The sequence below is a fragment of the Vanacampus margaritifer genome, chromosome 2, assembly GCF_051991255.1.
Source record: "Vanacampus margaritifer isolate UIUO_Vmar chromosome 2, RoL_Vmar_1.0, whole genome shotgun sequence".
In the NCBI taxonomy this organism is placed as follows: Eukaryota; Metazoa; Chordata; class Actinopteri; order Syngnathiformes; family Syngnathidae; genus Vanacampus; species Vanacampus margaritifer.
In genome coordinates, this window is record NC_135433.1 from 35,393,787 (window position 1) to 35,413,988 (window position 20,202).

A 20,202-nucleotide genomic window follows, 5' to 3' on the forward strand; every position below is an offset into this window, starting at 1 on the left:
TGTACTAGTTTTGAAAGTTTCTGCTACAAATATTTGATCAGTGGTGGAATGTGGCTGTTATAGGTGTTCACCAGTCTGGATTTACCAACTCAGAAGTCGGCTGAGATTAAACTCTTGCAAGAATATCATACAAACTATTTGATGGATTTTCAGGAAAGCTGGCATGGATATCTGAGCTCACACAATGTAATTCAATACAATGATATCGGTAATTCCATCACACAATCAAATTGTAATGATATTCAGCTCTGGATCTGGAAGTACTGTACATTTGTTTGACATTTACTGCATATGACAACTAGAATGCTACATAGGACTCGGATTGTTTTCTGTGGGTACGAGAGGACGCAACTAAGGAGTGTTGGTCAGAGGCCAGGAGTAGGATACAGGCCAGTTCAACCAACCGTCGCCACAACGCACCACCATGTGCACCCTGCTACCTCCATCCCCACAGTCCCCCCCACCAGGGGCTCGATGCTGGGGGATGAGCTGGAGCGGATAAGACGTGAGACCAGGGTGCCACTAACTCGTCTCTCCCCTATATCAACACCATGCATAGCACCCCTGCCATTATTGTGTTAACCTGAGGTCATACTGTAAATATGAACTCAGAAAGGTTGGTGGGGATATGGTGGGACAACCATGGGGATTGCTGACCCGCTGCCTGCCCCGACTCAAACCCTCCAGCCACTCAAAGCATGTACTGTATGTGATGCAAAAATAAAAAGGACGGGAGATAGCTTCGTTGGGCCAGAGAGAAACAGGGAAGCCAAGCCCACCTGACCTTGAGTCTGACCCTGCCCGCCCCATATGATGAGTTACAGTGCATTAAAACTGGGGGCCCAGCAAGGCACAGGAGTAAAGAATCTGGACCAGGGAATAGCACAAGTTAGGGATAGATCAATTATCGGCTGGGCCAATTATAGGCACCGATATTCAGCATTTTGACGAAGATCCATTTAAAAAAGTGTTCACTTCAGGGACCTCATTATTTACATTTTCAGAGATCCTGCTGGTCCTGTCCCTGTTTTTGTTTGAAATTAAAACGGAGATAAGAAAAATTTTAATACAGTACTTCAGATATTTTGAAATTTTGGAAAACTGTATTTATTGTAGAAAACAATAGGAAGCTATTTACTTACGTTTTTATTTAACTTTTGAAAACATGCTACTGCCCCTGGGAGATCCCTGAACTTTTTGTTAGATTTTTTAAACAAGAATGTCTATTGACTAAGATTTTTTTTAACTCCAATATTTAACGAACTCTAAAAGTTGTTCAATAAACATATTCTTTAAAATTCCCAAAAAATTAAGAGGTGGAGTTTGTATTTTTTAAAATTTTGATGCCAATATTTTCCCTTTTTGAAAATGAATATCAGCTCCAAATATTGGTTTATTGCCGTTCTTGACTACTAATAATCGGTATCTGTCTATTATGGTAATCTACTAAATATTTGCATGATTCCTCCCTTGAAAATCATGTACTGAAATTTTCTACAAAATAAACTGTCTGTCTTTGGCTTGCTTTTGGCTGTCAGTCACTGTTTTTGGCTGCCTAAACACGTCCACATCTTTCAAGAGACCATATGTGGTCACCGGTCGGATTTCTGTTCCTTGCTCCAATGTTGAGAAAGTTGTTTGTGAAGCAGTTCTCTCTATAAATGATAACGTCGGAACTGAAAAGACTGAACTATTCTGCTGTATTTTCCTGGTGGGACATACAGTAAGTCCACTGATGTTTTGGTACCCATGCAGGTGATTAATCAATATATGAAGGTCAATAAAATTTGATAGTAACAAGAGGGCTGCTATTTTGCCTTGTACTGCCACTTACTGGCGACTGAAAATTACATCACAGTGCCCAGAAAAGAGGTGAGTACACCTGAGTCCTTATTGTCTAATACCGATTTCTGTGGTGACGTCTTAATATAAGTAACAGCTTTTGAAAGAGAAGGTTTCCTTTGTATTGAGAGAGAAATAACAAAGCTCGGAGAGATTTCCATGCATCGCCTTCTGTCCTGAAATACATTGATCCCTTCAGCCAGACGCTAGTGATCTGTTTTCTCTTGATCTGCTTATTTTGGCCCAGGTTGATCTCCGATCAGCGTGTCTCGCATAGTGAATCCAGTGCTGCTTTCACATTTCCTATGCCAATAAATAGGCCAAGTTCCACTTGCAGCGCCACAAAGAAGATTAGCGGGTTCAAAGTTTGGGATGTTGGGCTGCTGTCAAGTTATTGTATCCGTCCTCTCTGACAGGTTATCTGTAATATGCATCTTTAAACTGCACAGAAGTACATTTACGAAGCATAGGAAGGATATTTGTCAAGGAGAACTGACTCAAATTCCATGTCAGCTTAAAATGTGGGCGATAAAGTATTAAATATTGCAGAGCGAAACATGAATGAAATTAAATTCCCTAACGACAGCTGTGTTATGCTAATCATCATTACAAATAATTATGATAATTGGATCCAAAGTAGAGCAGAGCCCTGTACAGGAACTTTGCTTGTACAAAGACATATCATTTTGTAATGTTATATTCTGCAGTTTTATTTGAAAAAAGATTGATGAGACTGACCTTCTAGATTTGTACATTCAAGTGTTTGCTTCTGTCAAATTATCTCATGTTGCAACTGTTAAAATGCATGATTTTTACACTACAAAAAAATGGACAGGGTTGGATGATAATAACGACTGATCACACGCCACAGGACAACTGATGATCAATTATTGACAATCCACACTTCATTGAATATTGTGCCTGTGTGATGTCATGTTGAAAGGTACACCATATTTGGACAGATGACTGAAATCGAAATAACTGCATGCGCAGGGAAGACATTTTCCCATCAGTCATGGGCCCCAAAAATTACTATAACATACCCATAAAACCTCCTGCATAAATATACTGTATGTTCATCTGGGTTCATAAATATATACAGTATACGATATTCAAAGTATTATTCAATTGTTTTAAATTGGTGTTTTCTTGCAATTTCCACAGTGAAAACGAATTATTTTAGCCTATTCTTTCTCTTTACAGTTAGAAATGTTACCCTATAAATATGCAGCTAAAATAATAATAATAATAATAATAATAATCGTAGGTCATACATGTGGCCCATCTAAAAGCTTCTAATACACACCAAAAATAAACAATTAAATAAATAAATGGTCAAGTGCATGCACAGTTATGCAAAATTGTTCTATGCATTGAAATTGGAACTGCATTAACCGTCCCAAAATAGTTCAGTGACGGTTAAAAATATTTTTGAAAGCTTGGGCTAGCTTGGATAATCACTTATCATATTATGTCACGTCAGCTATCTGAGGTCTATTAAAGTGTTTTCAGTACAGTACAGTAATATCTTCTTAGATTCATCCTAAAACCCTTGGGTGGGTTCTTTATACCCTGTGCATCCTTCCTTCCATCCTTTAGACATCACATAACATCCAGAGGACACGTGTTATTAATAACACAGCAACATTTATTTTCTAATTACTATACTTATTTATTTTTTGTACTTTTGTTCCCTTAAAAACATTTCCTGTAGACAGTTTAGCGTTTGTATTGTTCCTGGAATTTCTTCTTGTTCACTTGATATGAGGCAATAGTACATTTAAAGCAATACTTTTGGTTTACTTCTGATTGAAACGATATCCATATTTTTTAGCATAACTGAAGTCATAAACACAAACGACATTCAAATGGATGATCCAGCGCAAATGGAGACATTCTTCTGAGCCAAGTTTAATATAAATTGCACTCTGACCAACTGATGATGTACTTCTTCATCAAAAACCTTTCAATGTAATTGCAGTACATGCTTACAGAAAATAAAGACTTGCATGATCAGACCATATTTAAAGTTGGGACTAAAGACAAGAACAGAGAGACAACAGATTTTTAGTCACTAATACGTTTGACTATCTGAATACACTCTAAAGAAGGCAAGCTCAAGACTTGTATTTTTTAACATTTATACTATCCCAGAGGAAATATGTAATGTAATATGTAAGAGGGTCCACACAATTCACAATACTGTACATCATCAAACATTCACTCCCTATACAACAACTCTTTCATTACAATAATACTATGTTGCTAACCTATGTTTGAAAATATACATACGTTTTTTTTTTTTAAATCCACTATTATAAATCAGGTTATAAATGTATATCAATATGTAGGCTAAATGCCTAGGAAGGGGGAAATGCATTTTACTGTATACTTTCTGGAATAAAACCTGATGAATATTTATTACTATCATTTTTTTTAATTTACACAAACAAAGTGAAAGTAGACATAGGCATTTTACTTACCAATGAAACTCTGAGATGTTCAGCATCATTTCCAGAGTCAAATTGTTGCGTTTTCAGAAGAGCTAGCAGCCAAACCCTCCGCGAAAAATCCATGACTTCTTTTTTAGGGCTTATTCCGCTTCATGCGGACCTAAACTCCAGAAAGCAGGACAGAGGAGTGCGTGTGCAATCCACAGTTTGGCGGTCAAAAGTAACTTCTAGACTGCCAGTGCACTAATCACCTTATGAAGGACATATTGAAAGCGGCCACGTGCGTAATGCCCATCCATGTTTTCACGTTCCCTTCCATTCGACTGCTACTTCCATAGTAGTCATCACAGAAGTTTGTCTTTCCACACAACGTAGGGAGGATGCACCGCTGTATGATGTCCTTGAGCGTGGGAGGCAGGGGGGAGGGATGCTGCTGGGACACAGAGGATTACTGCATCTAAAGGCAGGGTCACCGTGTAGTCAAGTGATTAGGTTACGATTGAGGTCCATAACAACTGACAGTAACAGGTGCCCTAGAAATAAATAAATAGTATTTTCACTTTACAGCATTCACATAAGGGGCCCATATACCTGGCACTGTATGTCCTGTTGGGTCACACTCGCATTCACACTCCGACAGTCAAATACGTTGAGAGTGACGGAGCAAAACCGATCAAAAGCTGCAAACATTACGTGCATGGCTTTCGTTTTATTGCCGCTGCCGTACTGCGCTCTCTAGTGGACAATACAAACATGACTGCACTGTATGGGACTAAAATGGTCGGTGAGAAATGTATTACCCAAAAATATATTATTATTATTGTTGTTATTATTATAATTAGACGGATTGAGACAGTTATGTTGTGGAGCGAGCTCAGGCTACTGATTAGAGTTTGCTGCGGAGCTATTCCCTCGCCGCGTACTGTTCCCCACGAACTTGGACATTCACTACCTCACGAAAAGAGTGTTACAATAATTATACGTATAACTTTCTGTACTACTACCACTACTACAACTACTGCAGATTAGTGAGTACTGCCTCCCCATTTGTTCAAACACAAATATCAATAGTTGTTTTGAAAAGTTCCTATATTTATAATCTAAACTAACCAACTTTTGCATGTTGGTTGAACACATTTTGATAGCATACAAGCCTGAGCGTCCTTGGAAACGTTCGTAACCAGTAGTGAACACATTACCCATAAGGCTGCGCGGCACGTGTTTTCTTTTTGTGTCCCGGATGTAGCATCACATGAATTGACTGTCAACATGCAAGATGGCCACGCATCACAGGCAAAATGCAGCTGGGCGGAGAAAAGTACAGGTAAATTCGAATAGTTCCTTTATCACCTAGCGCTTGGCAGCGGCTACAGTTTGGCGGTCAATATAAACGAGTCTTTCGCAGATAATAGACGATCGTTAATAAAAGTCACCAAAAAGCACCATCGCTGTTATGACTCTTCAAAGTCGAGCCGGCTAATTTAGCTAGCTTAGCTTAGTGTGCAGCATTTTGTGCTAACATCGGCGCCAAAATGAGACACTTTTGCCTGCATTTCTTCAACGAGTACGTGTCGGATATCTGCACATCACACTATCGCTCTTGTCGGCTGTTACCCGTGATGCGTGAGATGTATTAGTTTCGCTATTTTTAATAGCTTTGCGTCACTCTAGGTGGGTTGGGCTCGGTCTAATTGCTGGGAGAACGGACGCACGTTGATCGGTGTACCCGCTATCAATATGGTTTTAATCAGCGAAAGTGTACTATTGGTCCCCAATAGTCATCGTTTCGTATGCGATGACTTGCACGTATTTCTCATTGTACATGTCGTTCAAATAAGCCACAATTCCCCTTACTCACTACTGGCGCGGGACAGAAGTGGAAACGTAAATAATATTTCGGACGTCTTCAAGAGATGCCATGGCGCTTGCAGCCTGACCTCAGTGTTCACTTTCTTCCTTGCTGTTTCAGGTATCTTATGTCATTAGAGATGAGGTGGAGAAGTACAACAGAAATGGGGTGAATGCTCTCCAACTAGACCCCGCGTTGAACCGGCTCTTCACAGCTGGAAGAGACTCAATCATCCGGATATGGAGTGTCTACCAGCATAAGGTATGGAATGTCTCGATGCTATTATACATGACTATGCTAAACTCCAGCTAAAGGCATGCATGTATTGAGTTTGTTCTCTGTCATTGTAGCAGGACCCGTATATTGCTTCAATGGAGCATCACACAGACTGGGTCAATGACATAGTCCTTTGCTGCAATGGGAAAACTTGTAGGTTTGATCAACATCTTTGTTACTTTGATCTTCAATAGGCTAGATTCACAGCACTGCCTGATATAGACTGACTTGGTGGTGACATGTGTTTTCAGTGATATCTGCTTCCTCGGATACAACAGTAAAAGTATGGAATGCACATAAAGGGTTCTGTATGTCAACGTTACGAACGCACAAAGATTATGTAAAAGCCTTAGCCTATGCGAAAGACAAGGAGCTGGTGGCATCTGCAGGGCTTGACCGGCAGATATTTCTCTGGGATGTCAATACCCTCACAGCACTCACTGCTTCCAACAACACTGTAACAAGTAAGTTATGTTTTTACTCTTCCATTTAGGCCAAAACACTGTCACGGTCTGTTTTTTGTATTGTAACATTGCTTGACTAAGTACAATTTGTGTGCAAACAGCTTCATCACTCAGTGGGAACAAAGATTCAATCTACAGTCTGGCTATGAACCAGATGGGCACAGTGATAGTGTCTGGATCTACAGAAAAGGTGAGGCTTTCTCCTGCCTTTTTCACGTGGACTGTTTTGAGATTTTCATGGCTTGTTATCCTGTGTGCAATGTACAATACGGAATGTGGAGTTAATGTCCACCATTAACCGGCTGCCCTGAGTGTAAATTGTAAAAGAATAATGGGACGGCATGATCAGGCTATGGAGTTTAGCACCTGAGATCTGCAGCCCACACCGCCTTTCTATTGAAAGTAGTAATCGCTGTCCCAAATCCTACCTCTGACATCGGAACACACAAACCTGCTACAGTTTTGTGAACACACACATTAAAGACATGACTGTCCCAACTTCTGCGAGTCAGTCTTAAAGGCACAGAGGACTAAATACTAGCTCTATTGTGCCAGTTTCAGACTGATTGTAAAATATTGCATCGCCCCACATTTCTCGTGTGTTTGCTCACGAGGGATCTACACAGAGAAGAGGAAGGGCTCCTCCAATGACGGAAAAAAAATTGAACATCACTAGTCAATCAGGTGACTTGTGCTAAAATTGCGGCTAATGCTAAATGCTAGCTTGGCTTAGTTTACAGTTCAACAGCTGTAAACAAGTCACTACACACACCAGATATGCTAACTTTTTGATCCCCAAGCCGACTGGTTCCGGCCGGTAATCAAAGCTGGCTGTGTTGGATACTTCTCGGTGGCCACAGACTGCAATGATTATATTGTCCCCCATTGTTTTATTTCACCAAACTTTGAGTGTATGCGCGCATGAATGTGTAACATGCTGCTGTGCGTGTGATGTTGTAAATACATTCTCAACACTGATTGACTACAGTCCTGCTTACTGTTATTGGCACCCCTTCATTTTTTTGCATGAGATCTACAATATCTTCAGAAATAAATGTAAATGTACCAAATGTATATCATCAGGACCTTTTGATCGGATGTCCAAAGTAATTCAACAAAGGAAATTGTTTTTCAACTTGCATAATGTAATTCCAAAGAAGAAACAGAAAACACAGTATGTGCAGCAATAATGGCACCCTTCTTTGGTATTTGGTTGCACACCCTTTGGCAGTGATGACAGCTTCTAAACGTTTCTTGTAGCAATCTCTAAGCTTCTTGCACTTTTCCACTGTTATTTCCCCCCACTCTTCCTTTGCAAATTGTTCAAGCTCTTGAAAGTTTGCAGTTTTCTTTTACCAATGGCACATTTTAGCTCATATCAAAGATTATCAATCATATTGAGATCAGGAGTCATTGCTGGCCATTTTAAAACAGTTTTTTTCCCTTTGTGCTTTTGGATGTGTGCTTTGGGTCTTTGTCTTGCTGGAGGATCCATGAGTTTCCACTCCACCCAAGTTGTGTAACACTTGGTAGGACATGTGCCCCTAGAATGTCTTGATAATTCTCTGATTTCATGATTCCTGTGATATGATCAAGGCCTCCAATACCAGATGTAGCAAAGAGCCCCACAAAATTATCGATCCTCCACCATGCTTAGCTGTAGGGAGGGTGTTCTTTTCTGCAACCAAACTGTTGGCGTGTATTGCCGAAAAGCTCTATTTTGGTTTCATCCGTCCACAGAACATTTTCCCAAAAGAATTGTGGTTTGTCCAGGTACTCCTTGGCAAAGGTTAGCCATTCTTTTTTTTATGTCTGTCTCAGGAATGGTCTTCGCCCATGAAGCCCTGTTTTTGGTTCAGTGTGTGGCGCATGGTGCTTCTTGAAACCATGATCCCAAACTGTTCCAGGTTGGCTTTCAGGTCTTTGGATGTTTGACGTGGTGTTTTTTTTTCCACCATTCGCACCAATCGTCGTAGACTTCTGTCATCAATTTCTCCCCCCCCCCCCCCCACGTCCATGGATGTTCTTGACAGTTCCGTGCTCGTCAAACTTCTTAATAACATTAGGCACTGCTGAAACCAAAATCTTTGGTGATGGCTCTATATCCTTTGGAGGTCTTGTGTTTGCGAATTATCGCAGCTCTGATGTCCTCAGGCAGCTTCTTTGTTTAAACGATTGTGACAAAGGAAAAGGGGATAAAAGTTGGCTTTTTAAAACATCGAAGTCATCATTCATTGGTTAATTTATGTCAATTAGGCACAGACCATTTAAAACAGGGAATTCTCTTTTGTGATTTACCAAAGGTGAGTCACAATACAGTAGTGTTTCCATACTGATTTACAGGAAAGGGTGTCAATACCAGTGCCAGAGCATATTTTAAGTTTTCTATTATTTCCGCCCATTGTTTATTGTTTTAAATTGTTTTTTAGTCATTTAAACATAAAACACAAGTTCTCCATAAAAAAATACAATGTTTTCCTTGATTATTTTTTTGGGTTGGGAAGATATTCCACATTATGTACTTTACCTTCATGGGTGCCAATAATGGTGAGCAAGACTGTATATCAGCAACGTGAGACTGCTTTGATTTTGGCATTTCAAAAGCGGCTAGCCGCTAACCAAGTGCCCCGTATGATCTATCGAGAGCGGATTACTTTTCAAAGGCAATTTAATAGTCAAAAATGACTGCACACTTTGCTGCTGACAAACTGACACAGTTTTCGTTCCTACTTATCACTTTATAACAAAGTGGGCTTCCTCAAATGTGCTGTTTAAGCCGGCAAAATATGCTATTATCTGTTTTGATGTCACTTCGTCTCATAGGCCAAAATCTATGGGGAGAGATTCATCTAAAATCTTACAAATGCTTCTAAATAGGAAAGTAGTGTTCTTCTAAGCATAGCCGAGATTTATGTAAAAAATGTTGATTATATAAAAATGAAAACAAGTAGGTTTTTTTTTGGGGGGGGGGGGGGTTCTGTATTTTATATTGCCCTTTAACCAAGCTGTAATATACTTTTTTTTTTGCTGAATACTCGATTATTTGTTAGAATTCTCAGTATGATATCCAAATGCCAAAATATTCTATAGCTGCACCCCAAAACCATACAAAATTGGCACTGTATATCCCCCACCCCCACCAACACCTGTAAACACACATTTGTAAAATGTTTGTTTTTCTTGACTTTGGATATGACAAGGTTAACATTTTCAATGACCACAATGTGAATGGTCATTATGAGTATGCCACTATAAATGATATAGTAACATTTTATTTATTTATTAACTGGAAAATACAGTGAAAAGTTGTGGAGATTTTAGTATTTGACAAAGAGAAAAGGTTAAGTTGCAGAAAAATAATCCCCAGTGAATTTTATCCAGTTCTAGACCAAACCAAAACATCAATTGTTAATCTTTAGATGAAGTGGGAAAATTGTATTATATTATATCGGGATACCGTGTTGTTGTTTTTCCACATAGCTCAGCTATTTTATACATGTTCAGATTGTATCTGGTTTGAACAAATAATACCAAAAGTCTCTAAAAGACCAACATTTTGATCTCTTTTATCCATTTTGATCAACCTGCATTTCACTAATGTTGGCAGCGCTATTCGACTTGCGCAACTCAGATTTCATATACTACATGATTGGAATGGGTGAGAAATTCCACAAGTTGCCCAATATTTACTATCGACACAAATTGTAGCCTAATGATAAAACTGAGAAAATGAAGTAAAACTGGTTTCATGGTGGTTTGTAGTGAAAAATTAGGTTTAGACGTTGGGCAATGTAATTAATTGAACTGACAAGCTTCCTCATATTTATTGTCACCAATTGCCTGCCTTTCCCAGGTGCTGAGAGTGTGGGATCCACGAACATGCGCAAAACTGATGAAGCTAAAAGGCCACACAGATAACGTCAAGTCGCTGCTGTTGAATCGGGATGGTACCCAAGTGAGTTCCGCTGTTGAAAAATGAGAGATAGACCGATCGATACCGAAAGTTTAAATAAAATAATTTCATTTGCTGAAGTTAACGAAGTTTCAAATTGATCTATTATCGGCCGTCAGATTTTCAAAAAATCAGATGCCACAACCGGTCTATCCCTATAAAAAAGGTATTAGTCGTTGGTATATTTTTATGAAATGTTGTATCTGTGATGAATCTGCTTTGCTACCTTGCAGTGCCTGTCAGGCAGTTCGGATGGAACAATTCGCCTGTGGTCCCTTGGTCAGCAACGATGTATCGCCACGTACCGTGTGCACGATGAAGGTGTTTGGGCCCTGCAGGTCAATGAGGCCTTCACGCACGTCTATTCTGGAGGGCGAGACAAGAAAATTTATTGCACAGACCTGCGCAACCCAGACATCCGAGTTCTCATCTGTGAGGAGAAGGCCCCAGTGCTGAAAGTAAGAAGCCACTGCTTGCGCAACAAAATTAACATGCTCAAAAATGAAACATCTAATGCTTGTTTTGATTTGTGCCTTACTCATGTCCACACAAAAAATTGCACAATTGCAAGCTCAGTAATTCCATCAACGTCATCAATACCTACACCATAAAACAGTCAACTCCTGTTTGGAGGATGAATATTTGTGATGTAGAGAGTCCGTATAATTTTCTTATATATTGTTTTTACTTTTCCGACACACACTGTAACTACATTTGAACTTTAACTGCCAGTCAAAGGCGCTGGAAAATGCATATGCACTGGACTTCATTGAAGCTTACTTCTTATGTCCCTTGCACAGATGGAACTGGACAGATCTGCTGACCCACCTCCTTCTATCTGGGTCTCCACCACGAAGTCATCTGTTAATAAATGGGTAGGCATGCGTGATGCGACGCCCCTGTGAGCATAATGACTTGAGAATACAGTGTAGTTAAATTCATGATACCACATACCTAATGTCAACCTGTTTTTTTTTTCTGTAAGAAATATTCTGTGCGACAAACCAACGGTAATTTTACCTGCTGCGGTGAAGTGTGCATTTGATTTCTATGTACGCGTTTACAGTCTCTCAAGGGAATGCACAACTTCAGATCGTCAGGGGAGTACGATAATGACTGCAGCACGCCTTTAACGCCACTGTGCACACAGCCAGAACAAGTTATCAAGGGTAAACATGTTTATGTCATGATAAAGGTTTTTCTAAGGCCCCCTTTTCCCAGTTTAAATGGAAACATCCAATTTGCCTTTGCAGGAGGTGCCAGTATTATACAGTGTCACATTCTGAATGACAAGAGGCACATACTTACCAAAGACACCAACAACAATGTGGCTTTCTGGGATGTCCTGAAGGTAAATGCTAGCAGTAGAATATGCTCAACAAATGTCACAGAAAGATCTTCAAGTCAGTCTTTTGGTTTGAATGAAGCCCTTGTGTGATCTTCAGGCTTGCAAAGGTGAAGACCTGGGCAAAGTGGAGTTTGATGAGGAGATAAAAAAGCGCTTCAAGATGGTTTATGTGCCAAACTGGTTCTCGGTTGATTTAAAAACTGGGGTAAGTCAAAATCTTGGAAAAAATTGGATCGTAAATGTGATTTTACTAGAGTACTTTTAGTATCAGACTGGAATATTGGACCTGTGAATGGATGTCATTATGTAAAAATATATCATGTTGGCTGCGATTGGCTGCCAACCATTTCAGGGTGTTACCCCGCCTACTGCCCGAAGCCAGCTGGGATAGGCTCCAGCAACCCTTGTGAGGACAAGGGGGTTAAGAAAAGTGATGGATATATCGTGTTGGTTATATTTCATGACAAAAAAAGGGTCACAATTATTGTGCCATTTGTTTTGAATACGGATAATGACGAGCAGACGGATTCATCACTGCTGAGAGGAAATCTGTTATGAGAGAAAGTGAGGAAAGTGGAAAAATGACTTAGTGTTAGAACACGTTCATGTCTTTTGACGGTTAATCATCCACTGTGAGGAAGATGCTGTTACAAATTAAAGCATTATTACTTTCATCATTCACATTCAGTATTAGCAATCAGATTTACAAACACGACGTTGTCCTCAGTTTCGAGGTTTGCACATCTACATCATCACACCGTATAACAGTGTTTCCCAACCTTTATTGAGCCGTATCACCGCTGTACAATAATGTACACTGAGTTTATTTGTTGTTAGTTTATATTTATGACCTACAAATAATTTTCATGCAATTATTTATTGTTATGATGGCTTTACTAGTGTGTTAGACTACGGCACGTTTTGACTTGCTTACACATTTGGTTGGTGAGGACCTGTACTCTGTATTCTGTAAGTGGTTAGCAGCTGTTGTCACACTAGGAGTCCCATTTTTGTATTGCCGCTAAGTTGCGACCCACTTTTATACAACAAAAAATGTTAATATATCCCAAAATAGCTTTCGAAAATGTGCCTTTTAGAGCACCTGATTAAAGGGACTGTGTGTAATACTTAGTGCCATCTAGTGGTAAACTAATAATTTATTCATTTTAAAAATCAACTATTGATTTCAATATTATGCAAAAAACTGGTCTAGTAATCACTAATTGTATTACATAAGTGGTGGAGGTCCTTACAAGAAGGCCAACATGTTTCCCCGACATCTTCCTGCTGCAGATAACCAATTTCCCAAACGTAGTTAGCTCTGGTGGTGCTTATAGATATTGTCGGACTTAATGGGTTGACCGCTACTTACCTTCCACAGCTGAGGCCTTCATGTGGTCGTCGCTGAGTCCAGTGATTCAGACACTCGCCATTTGTTGCCTTTGGCTTTGCTCTTGCAGGTTTTTACTAGCTTCTCCCGCTAGCCATTCTTGTTAGCCACTCCAGTTTATGGCTCCGACTAACTCCCGCTAGCCGCTCGTGCTAGCTGCTCCGGTTAAGTGCGGCTTGATCAGTCTTTCGGCATCGCTCGTCTGGGTTCTCACCGGCTGGCAAGTTGCCGTTCCTCGCTGAGATGCTCATTCGCTCACGCAAAAAAAAAAAAAATTGGTGCGAGGCTTGCAAAGTGTGGTCTCTCTGAGAAACGTGTTGCCAAAAGTGTTTTGGTTGCATTCTAGTGTTCAGTGTCACTTAATGAACATAAAAAGTCCTTGTCGAAAAATTTATATACAGTTATCGCCACATTTTCATTTGCAGCTCAGCCTATCTCTTATTTGCCAGAAAGCAAATATTTGCTGTTTTTGTGCTCAGGCCAAAGTTCTGCCTGATACGAAAGTATTGATTTGGCGCCATCTTGTGGCATCTGTAGGCAATTCTAAACTTTTATGGAGTTTCATCAATTACTCACTCACTGTAGTCAAATTATAATTAGATAAAATACTGTCACAACATTTCACTTAAAGTAGCACTAAGAAACCTTTCAGCCATAATCAAATATTTTCATAACTCTTCTGATGAAACATTGACTTAAAACCAGTTGAATGGTAACTTTGCCGTGAGGGGGTCTATCATTTTTACTGGCACTTTGAGGAGGATGGTACAAAAACCAACAAATGTGCTGAATGCTTTATGGCATGCGTCACTTCTCCCTTTCCCCATTCGTTACAAAGACGGAATTCCATTTGAATGTCGACGCACGATTACTGCTTTCCTGGCAGAAGCTTTAAAACTGTACAGTTTTGTCTGAGGAAACGAAAAAGGAAAAGGGAAGCTACCCGATAAAAAGACAGTCAAGGATCAACATTGGCCCGGATTTCACTCGCTGGCGTGAGTTAAAAAAAACAATGCAGTGCGCTTGTCCTCAGGCGAAATGTGGTCTTCCTTCAGGCATAACATTACCGCTATAATCAACGTAAACTAAAAGTTCCTTAGTGTTGCTTTAAATCATGACACCGATCTTTTCCTTCTAGGGAAATCCTTTACCTAATATGTTTCATGTGGAAGTAAGGGTGGGCGATAATCATCATAGATATTTTCATCAACTTGGCTTTCACAATTTCCAATTTGACATTATCAAGTTTTAATACAATCTCTAGATATGGGGGGGTGGGGGGACTGCTCAATTGATTGGCTGAAAAGTAGGAGGAAGTGATAAAAGTTCTCATTTGGTGAATCAGCATAGACGGAAGAGGAGAAGGAGAAAGTGATACGTCTTCATTCTGCAAATCAGCAGGCAGGATCCAGTCACGTGACTCGGTGGCGCCAGCCGTGAGAAAGACGGGAGAAGTGTTTACAAGTGACAACATGGAGTCGAAGTGCCGTATTAATGACTAATAAACTTAGCAAGACCACTAACAAGACCCTAGCCGGGAAATAATTTGGGGTTGACAAGACCAAAATAACATCGTAACGTGTGCCGAAAAAACGCTCGCCGTGAAAAACACTTGCGTTCCAACAAGAACTTTATGGAGGATTACGTGACTTAGAGACTCCACAAGTACGACTACCGCTAAAGATAAGTAAAGCAGCCGAACACAATTAGAAAAGCCTCACTGCATTGAGCTAACACACACTGTAAAGCAAGTCAACATTGGCAATGCCTCTCAATCGTTGCCGTTATGCAAGTGAGTAAAAGTTGACTGGATGTTCAGCTTGTACTCCGTCTCTCATCATCATCATCATCATCTCACACACAAACAAACACGTTCCATCACCATCAAATCAACATATAATAAAGATGTCCCCCGCCCTTATTCTGACCGCTGTAGTAAACAGCTTTTGTCGTGATTTCTGTAGTATTTGGCAGTGGTGCACCAGTACTTAGTGCAGATTAAAATGTGATGATGTAAATGGGTGAATGTGAGGCAAAGCGCTTTGGGCACAATATGGTGTAGTTAAAGGCGCTATATAAAAAGTAGTCCTTTTACCAGATCTGTTGTTATGGAATAATAAAAGACTATTAATTGACAAATATTCGGAAAAAAATCAATGAAAACACCTTGTAGAGCCTGTTAATAATAATAAAGCTTTTATTGTTAAATGTTGTTGTAGAATATTGTTGTAAAGTGTTTTGCAGAAGATGTATTGCGCAAATTAAAATGCTGTCATTAATTATTCTGTGAAGCGAGTGCAGATTTACAATATATATTTTTTTTCTTTCTGTACAATATTGTTATGGAGTTTTTTGAAAAAATATTGAGATATTTTATTTTGGCCCATATCGCCCACCCCTAGGAGCTCAGTATGTTCCAGAAGCTTACCAAATTGGAATACATTTTCAGTTAGACTCAATGTAATAAAATTTCTGGCGCATGCCCTGTCAAAATAATGTTATTTTTGTATGTTTTACTCCATGCAATTGTTAGGCCGCCGCAAGACTCGTTCATTGCATGATGATTGTCTGTAACCTCAATACATCGTATGGCAGTACTATTACAATACCACGCACTTCGCTGTCTACAAGCAACATATTATTAGTCTGCCTGAACAAGTCAGCTGAGAATCACTTTAAGGGGAAAGAATCCCAAATCTGTATTGTATGTGCTGCTGAACAGATGCTCACCATCACACTTGACGAGAGTGACTGCTTCGCTGCCTGGGTGTCTGCAAAGGATGCCGGTTTCTCAAGCTCTGACGGATCCGACCCAAAATGTAGGAAACCCAAAGGTCACTTATGCTGCGATGATGGATTATTGATTCAAATGATGTAAAATCCTCTTTGTCTCGGCAGTGAACTTGGGTGGACTGTTGCTTCAGGCTCTGCTGGAGTTCTGGCCCAGAACTCGCATCAATTCCGTGGATGAGGAAGAGAATGAAGTGAACCATGGTGAGAGTGTGACAACGTTGAGTATCAACAGTTAGTTTTCCTATCTGACTGTAGGCTCACGCTTTTACATTGGAGTACCTTTTGAAGTTGTCGATGGACTAAATGAAGCTATAGCTGTTGAGTAAACATTTCCTACGCTGTTACCCGCCTACAGTGAATGGAGAGCAGGAGAACCGTATCCAGAAAGGAAATGGATACTTCCAGGTGCCACCACATACACCGGTTATCTTCGGGGAAGCGGGTGGCAGAACACTTTTTAGGTAACGACGTCTTATCACGGTTTCAGTAAGTTCTACTGTATTTAAATTTGGAAACGTATGATTTGTTTTTCATTATGCACAAAGTTGACAAAAGTGTATAAATACAGTTGTACTGGGAAATCTTGAAAAATGACTTCATAAAAAGTACTTGGGAATTTGACCTTGGAAACAGAATCTAAAAGTGAGCACACTTCATTGCTGGTGTGATTGTGCTGCAGGTTGCTTTGTCGAGATTCAGGCGGAGAGACGGAGTCCATGCTGCTGAACGAGACTGTTCCTCAATGGGTCATTGATATAACTGTAGATGTGAGTAAAGTGGTCATTTTCAGTTAGGAAGTCATTGAAATGATTTGATTTTATATTCATGATCAAAACTGAATCTGCTTAGATTGTATAGGTGTACCTGATGTTAGTTTTGCATGCATCGTTTTCTTTAGTGATGCACCAAATATTTTCGGCCGAAAATGGCAAAAATATGCATTTTCGGCAATCCGCCGAAATAAAATTCAAGCCGAAAGAATATGGCCGAAAGAGGATGTTGTGATGACGCAAGCAAAAAACAAACAACAAAACGCTGCAAGCAAGTGTCTGAATTAAACACCAAACACGGGAGTGAGTATCCGCCTTGCTGTTCGCTGGTGTTTGAGTACCGATAGCTTCATTGTGAGAAGGAGAGGGTCGCTTGGTAAACTATATCGAAAAAGAGAGCGCTGCCGAGTACTGCACGACAGGCGAGCCACTCTTTCTCTTTCTCCTGCTGCGCCTTCCTATTTTTTTTTTTATGAGCCCCTCGAGCGCTTCCACTTTTTCCCTTGCATTCTGGTGGCCGTGCTAAATACGTTAGCTAATGTTAGCACAAACAAGTAAACACTTACCACTATCTCCGGGTGACTACAGATCTGTACAGGACGCCGTGTGTGACTTTGCAGTCCGTTCCCAAAGCCGATTGGCTGGTGCAAAGAAATGTATTTATTTTTATGTGTTGGTGAATATGTGAATGCGCCGCAACGTGTCCCGCTCCAAATAGCCTACAAATGCGTCATCTGCACCGCACGCATCCGTGCCCGCCAATGCAAAGTATTGTACATTGACTATAAAGTGTAATTGCACCGCCAGAAGATGCTCAGTTGCTCACCCCGCGTTTGCTGTTTAATGTACCATTCGCCAACATGTCTCTGATGTCTGTGGTGTGGACGCATTTCAATTTATATTGTGCTTTGTTAAAATGCCCGTGCTAAATAGGCCTAAATATTTAATAATAATACTGTCATTTTAATTAATCATAATAAATGCAATGATAATAAAAATTGGCATAATTTTTTTCCCGGCGTTTCGGTTTTCGGCCAAGCATTTCTCATTTTCGGTTTCGGCCCCAAAATTTCATTTTCGGTGCATCCCTAGTTTTCTTGTCCAGAGATATCTAATTTTAATCAATGTGTAACATTCAGTATTCCAAAATATTGCGCTGCTGTTTGCAGCATTCCGCTGACGTTATCCCCCTTTCTTCTTTTTGCCAGAAAAATATGCCCAAGTTCAACAAAATTCCATTCTACCTCCAGCCTCATTCATCATCTGGTGCAAAAACTCTGAAGAAGTGAGTTTCTCCTCCTTTCCTGCTGGACAAGGCAAACAAAGGCCTTTTCCCTGGATGAACTCATTTCCCTCTTTTGTGCTACACAGGGACCGTCTTTCAGCCAGCGACATGCTGCAGGTGAGAAAGGTGATGGAGCACGTGTACGAGAAGATCATCAACCTGGACAACGAGTCTCAGACCACCAGTTCCTCTGCCAACGATAAGCCCGGGGAGCAGGAAAAGGAAGAGGACATGGCCATGCTAGCTGAGGAGAAGATAGAGCTAATGTGTCAAGACCAGGTACATTTGCTTTTAATCATTTGTTTTAACCTACGCGATGTATAACATAGTATTATTTTTTTGTGCCGGTACTAGTATAAAAAGTTTGAGAACCCCTGCTCTAAAAACTGGTCTTCCTTTCTTCCGCTCACAAGGTTCTGGATCCCAACATGGACCTGCGAACAGTTAAACATTTTATCTGGAAAAGTGGTGGGGACTTGACACTTCACTATAGGCAGAAGTCTACGTGAAAGTCCGATTTGGAAAAGCAAGAACTTTGTTTTTTTAGCCATTTGCCAATCACCACTCATCCGACATTTAGTGTCCTGAAGTCCATTCGCGGTCAAACGGTTGTAATGTCCACAGGAATTCAATGAGATCTTTCCAAGGATGTGTCATAGGGAACATACCAGGCTGGAACAGCCAAGAGACAACATGAATTTATTATTATTTTTTAACAGTTTGAAGAATGAACTCAATTTTACTCTGCAGGACTAAAACCAATTTTTTTTCTTTTCTTTTTTTACATCTTTGACTGCTATGTTTATTATAAACTGCTGTACATTTTGGTGTGAGTGAATGTGTTGTGTGCGCGCGTGTGCAGAATGTTATAGTACATTCCAGACTTGTCCTTGTTCTAAAAACACTCCACAGTGTCAACAGTATATCTCCGGTTTTGGAACGCCCACGCTTTCTGGAAGCGTCACAGTCACCCATCCTCACTTGAACGTAACCCCCACTTGGAATTATGACCGAGCTTGAACGTCATCACAATTGTCTTCGGTCTCTTTTAGCTGTGCTGTTCTCAGTGAGCAGAATGTTTTCATGTTAACCTTGTGTACACAATTTTTGATTTAAGTTACTCCCCCCCCCCCTTTTTTTTTTGGAAGAGGCAGGAGGATTGCATCAGTTTTGTTGTACAGTTTACCTAATACCAACAGTTATTTTTCCAATTCCTTAGAGCACATTCATGGCGGTAAATTAACATGGATGATACAAATGGCATTTGTTGTATTCACTACAACCTGGAAATTGCAGTTTACTCTTTAAGAATGTTTGTAGTTGTCTAAATCATCTTAGGAAATTTAAATTATAGATATATATATATATATATATATTAAATATATGAAATCTCACTATGTGCTTGGGTAATCAGCAATGACCTTGGCCAATGTGAGAGCTGTTCCTAATGTATAGTTTATTTAAATAGCCCAATGAAATATGGTATAATAGTATATGATTTGTCTTTACCAAAACAATCCAAGTGGTAAAATATGTGTTTTTTTTGTCTTGGTATCACCAGGCAGAGCAGATCTTTTTATTGTAAACTTGATGGTATTCATTTTGCCACAAAGGCCGATGTGAAAAACGTCGGGTGAGCTCGGGTTGGCCAAAACAGGATGCTTACCCCAATTAGGCGATGAACTGTAATATCCATTGTTGTAATAATTTGTGACATATGTATATTTTAGGCTTCCAAAGAAATAAATTGGAATGGTTTAACAATGACACATTAATGGGA

At 40.0% G+C, this 20,202-nt stretch overlaps 2 protein-coding genes across 4 annotated transcripts in view; one reads left to right on the top strand and one right to left on the bottom strand.

Moving 5' to 3' along the window:
* Positions 1 to 4,709, bottom strand: part of LOC144043302 (sodium channel protein type 2 subunit alpha-like) — a 48,779-nt gene extending 44,070 nt beyond the window's left edge. For both annotated transcript variants that reach the window (XM_077556763.1, XM_077556762.1), the window contains exon 1: positions 4,326 to 4,709. The gene's annotated coding sequence lies outside the window, so the exon portion shown is untranslated. The remainder of the gene's footprint in view (positions 1 to 4,325) is intronic.
* Positions 4,710 to 5,557: 848 nt separating this feature from the next.
* LOC144043303 (WD repeat-containing protein 48) lies at positions 5,558 to 20,189 on the top strand. 2 transcript variants are annotated; one of them, XM_077556765.1, is made up of 18 exons: positions 5,558 to 5,619; positions 6,265 to 6,405; positions 6,495 to 6,573; positions 6,672 to 6,884; positions 6,986 to 7,074; positions 10,738 to 10,839; positions 11,070 to 11,294; positions 11,637 to 11,711; positions 11,903 to 12,005; positions 12,090 to 12,187; positions 12,282 to 12,389; positions 16,297 to 16,393; positions 16,473 to 16,568; positions 16,723 to 16,828; positions 17,047 to 17,134; positions 18,346 to 18,422; positions 18,509 to 18,701; positions 18,836 to 20,189. In XM_077556765.1, exons 1-18 carry the CDS (start codon positions 5,572 to 5,574, stop codon positions 18,929 to 18,931), a joined length of 2,034 nt encoding a protein of 677 aa, XP_077412891.1. In that variant the 5' UTR covers positions 5,558 to 5,571; the 3' UTR covers positions 18,932 to 20,189. The 2 variants fall into 2 exon arrangements, with proteins under 2 accessions (XP_077412891.1, XP_077412892.1); XM_077556766.1 differs by having other exon boundaries at positions 6,498 to 6,573.
* Positions 20,190 to 20,202: the final 13 nt, after the last annotated feature.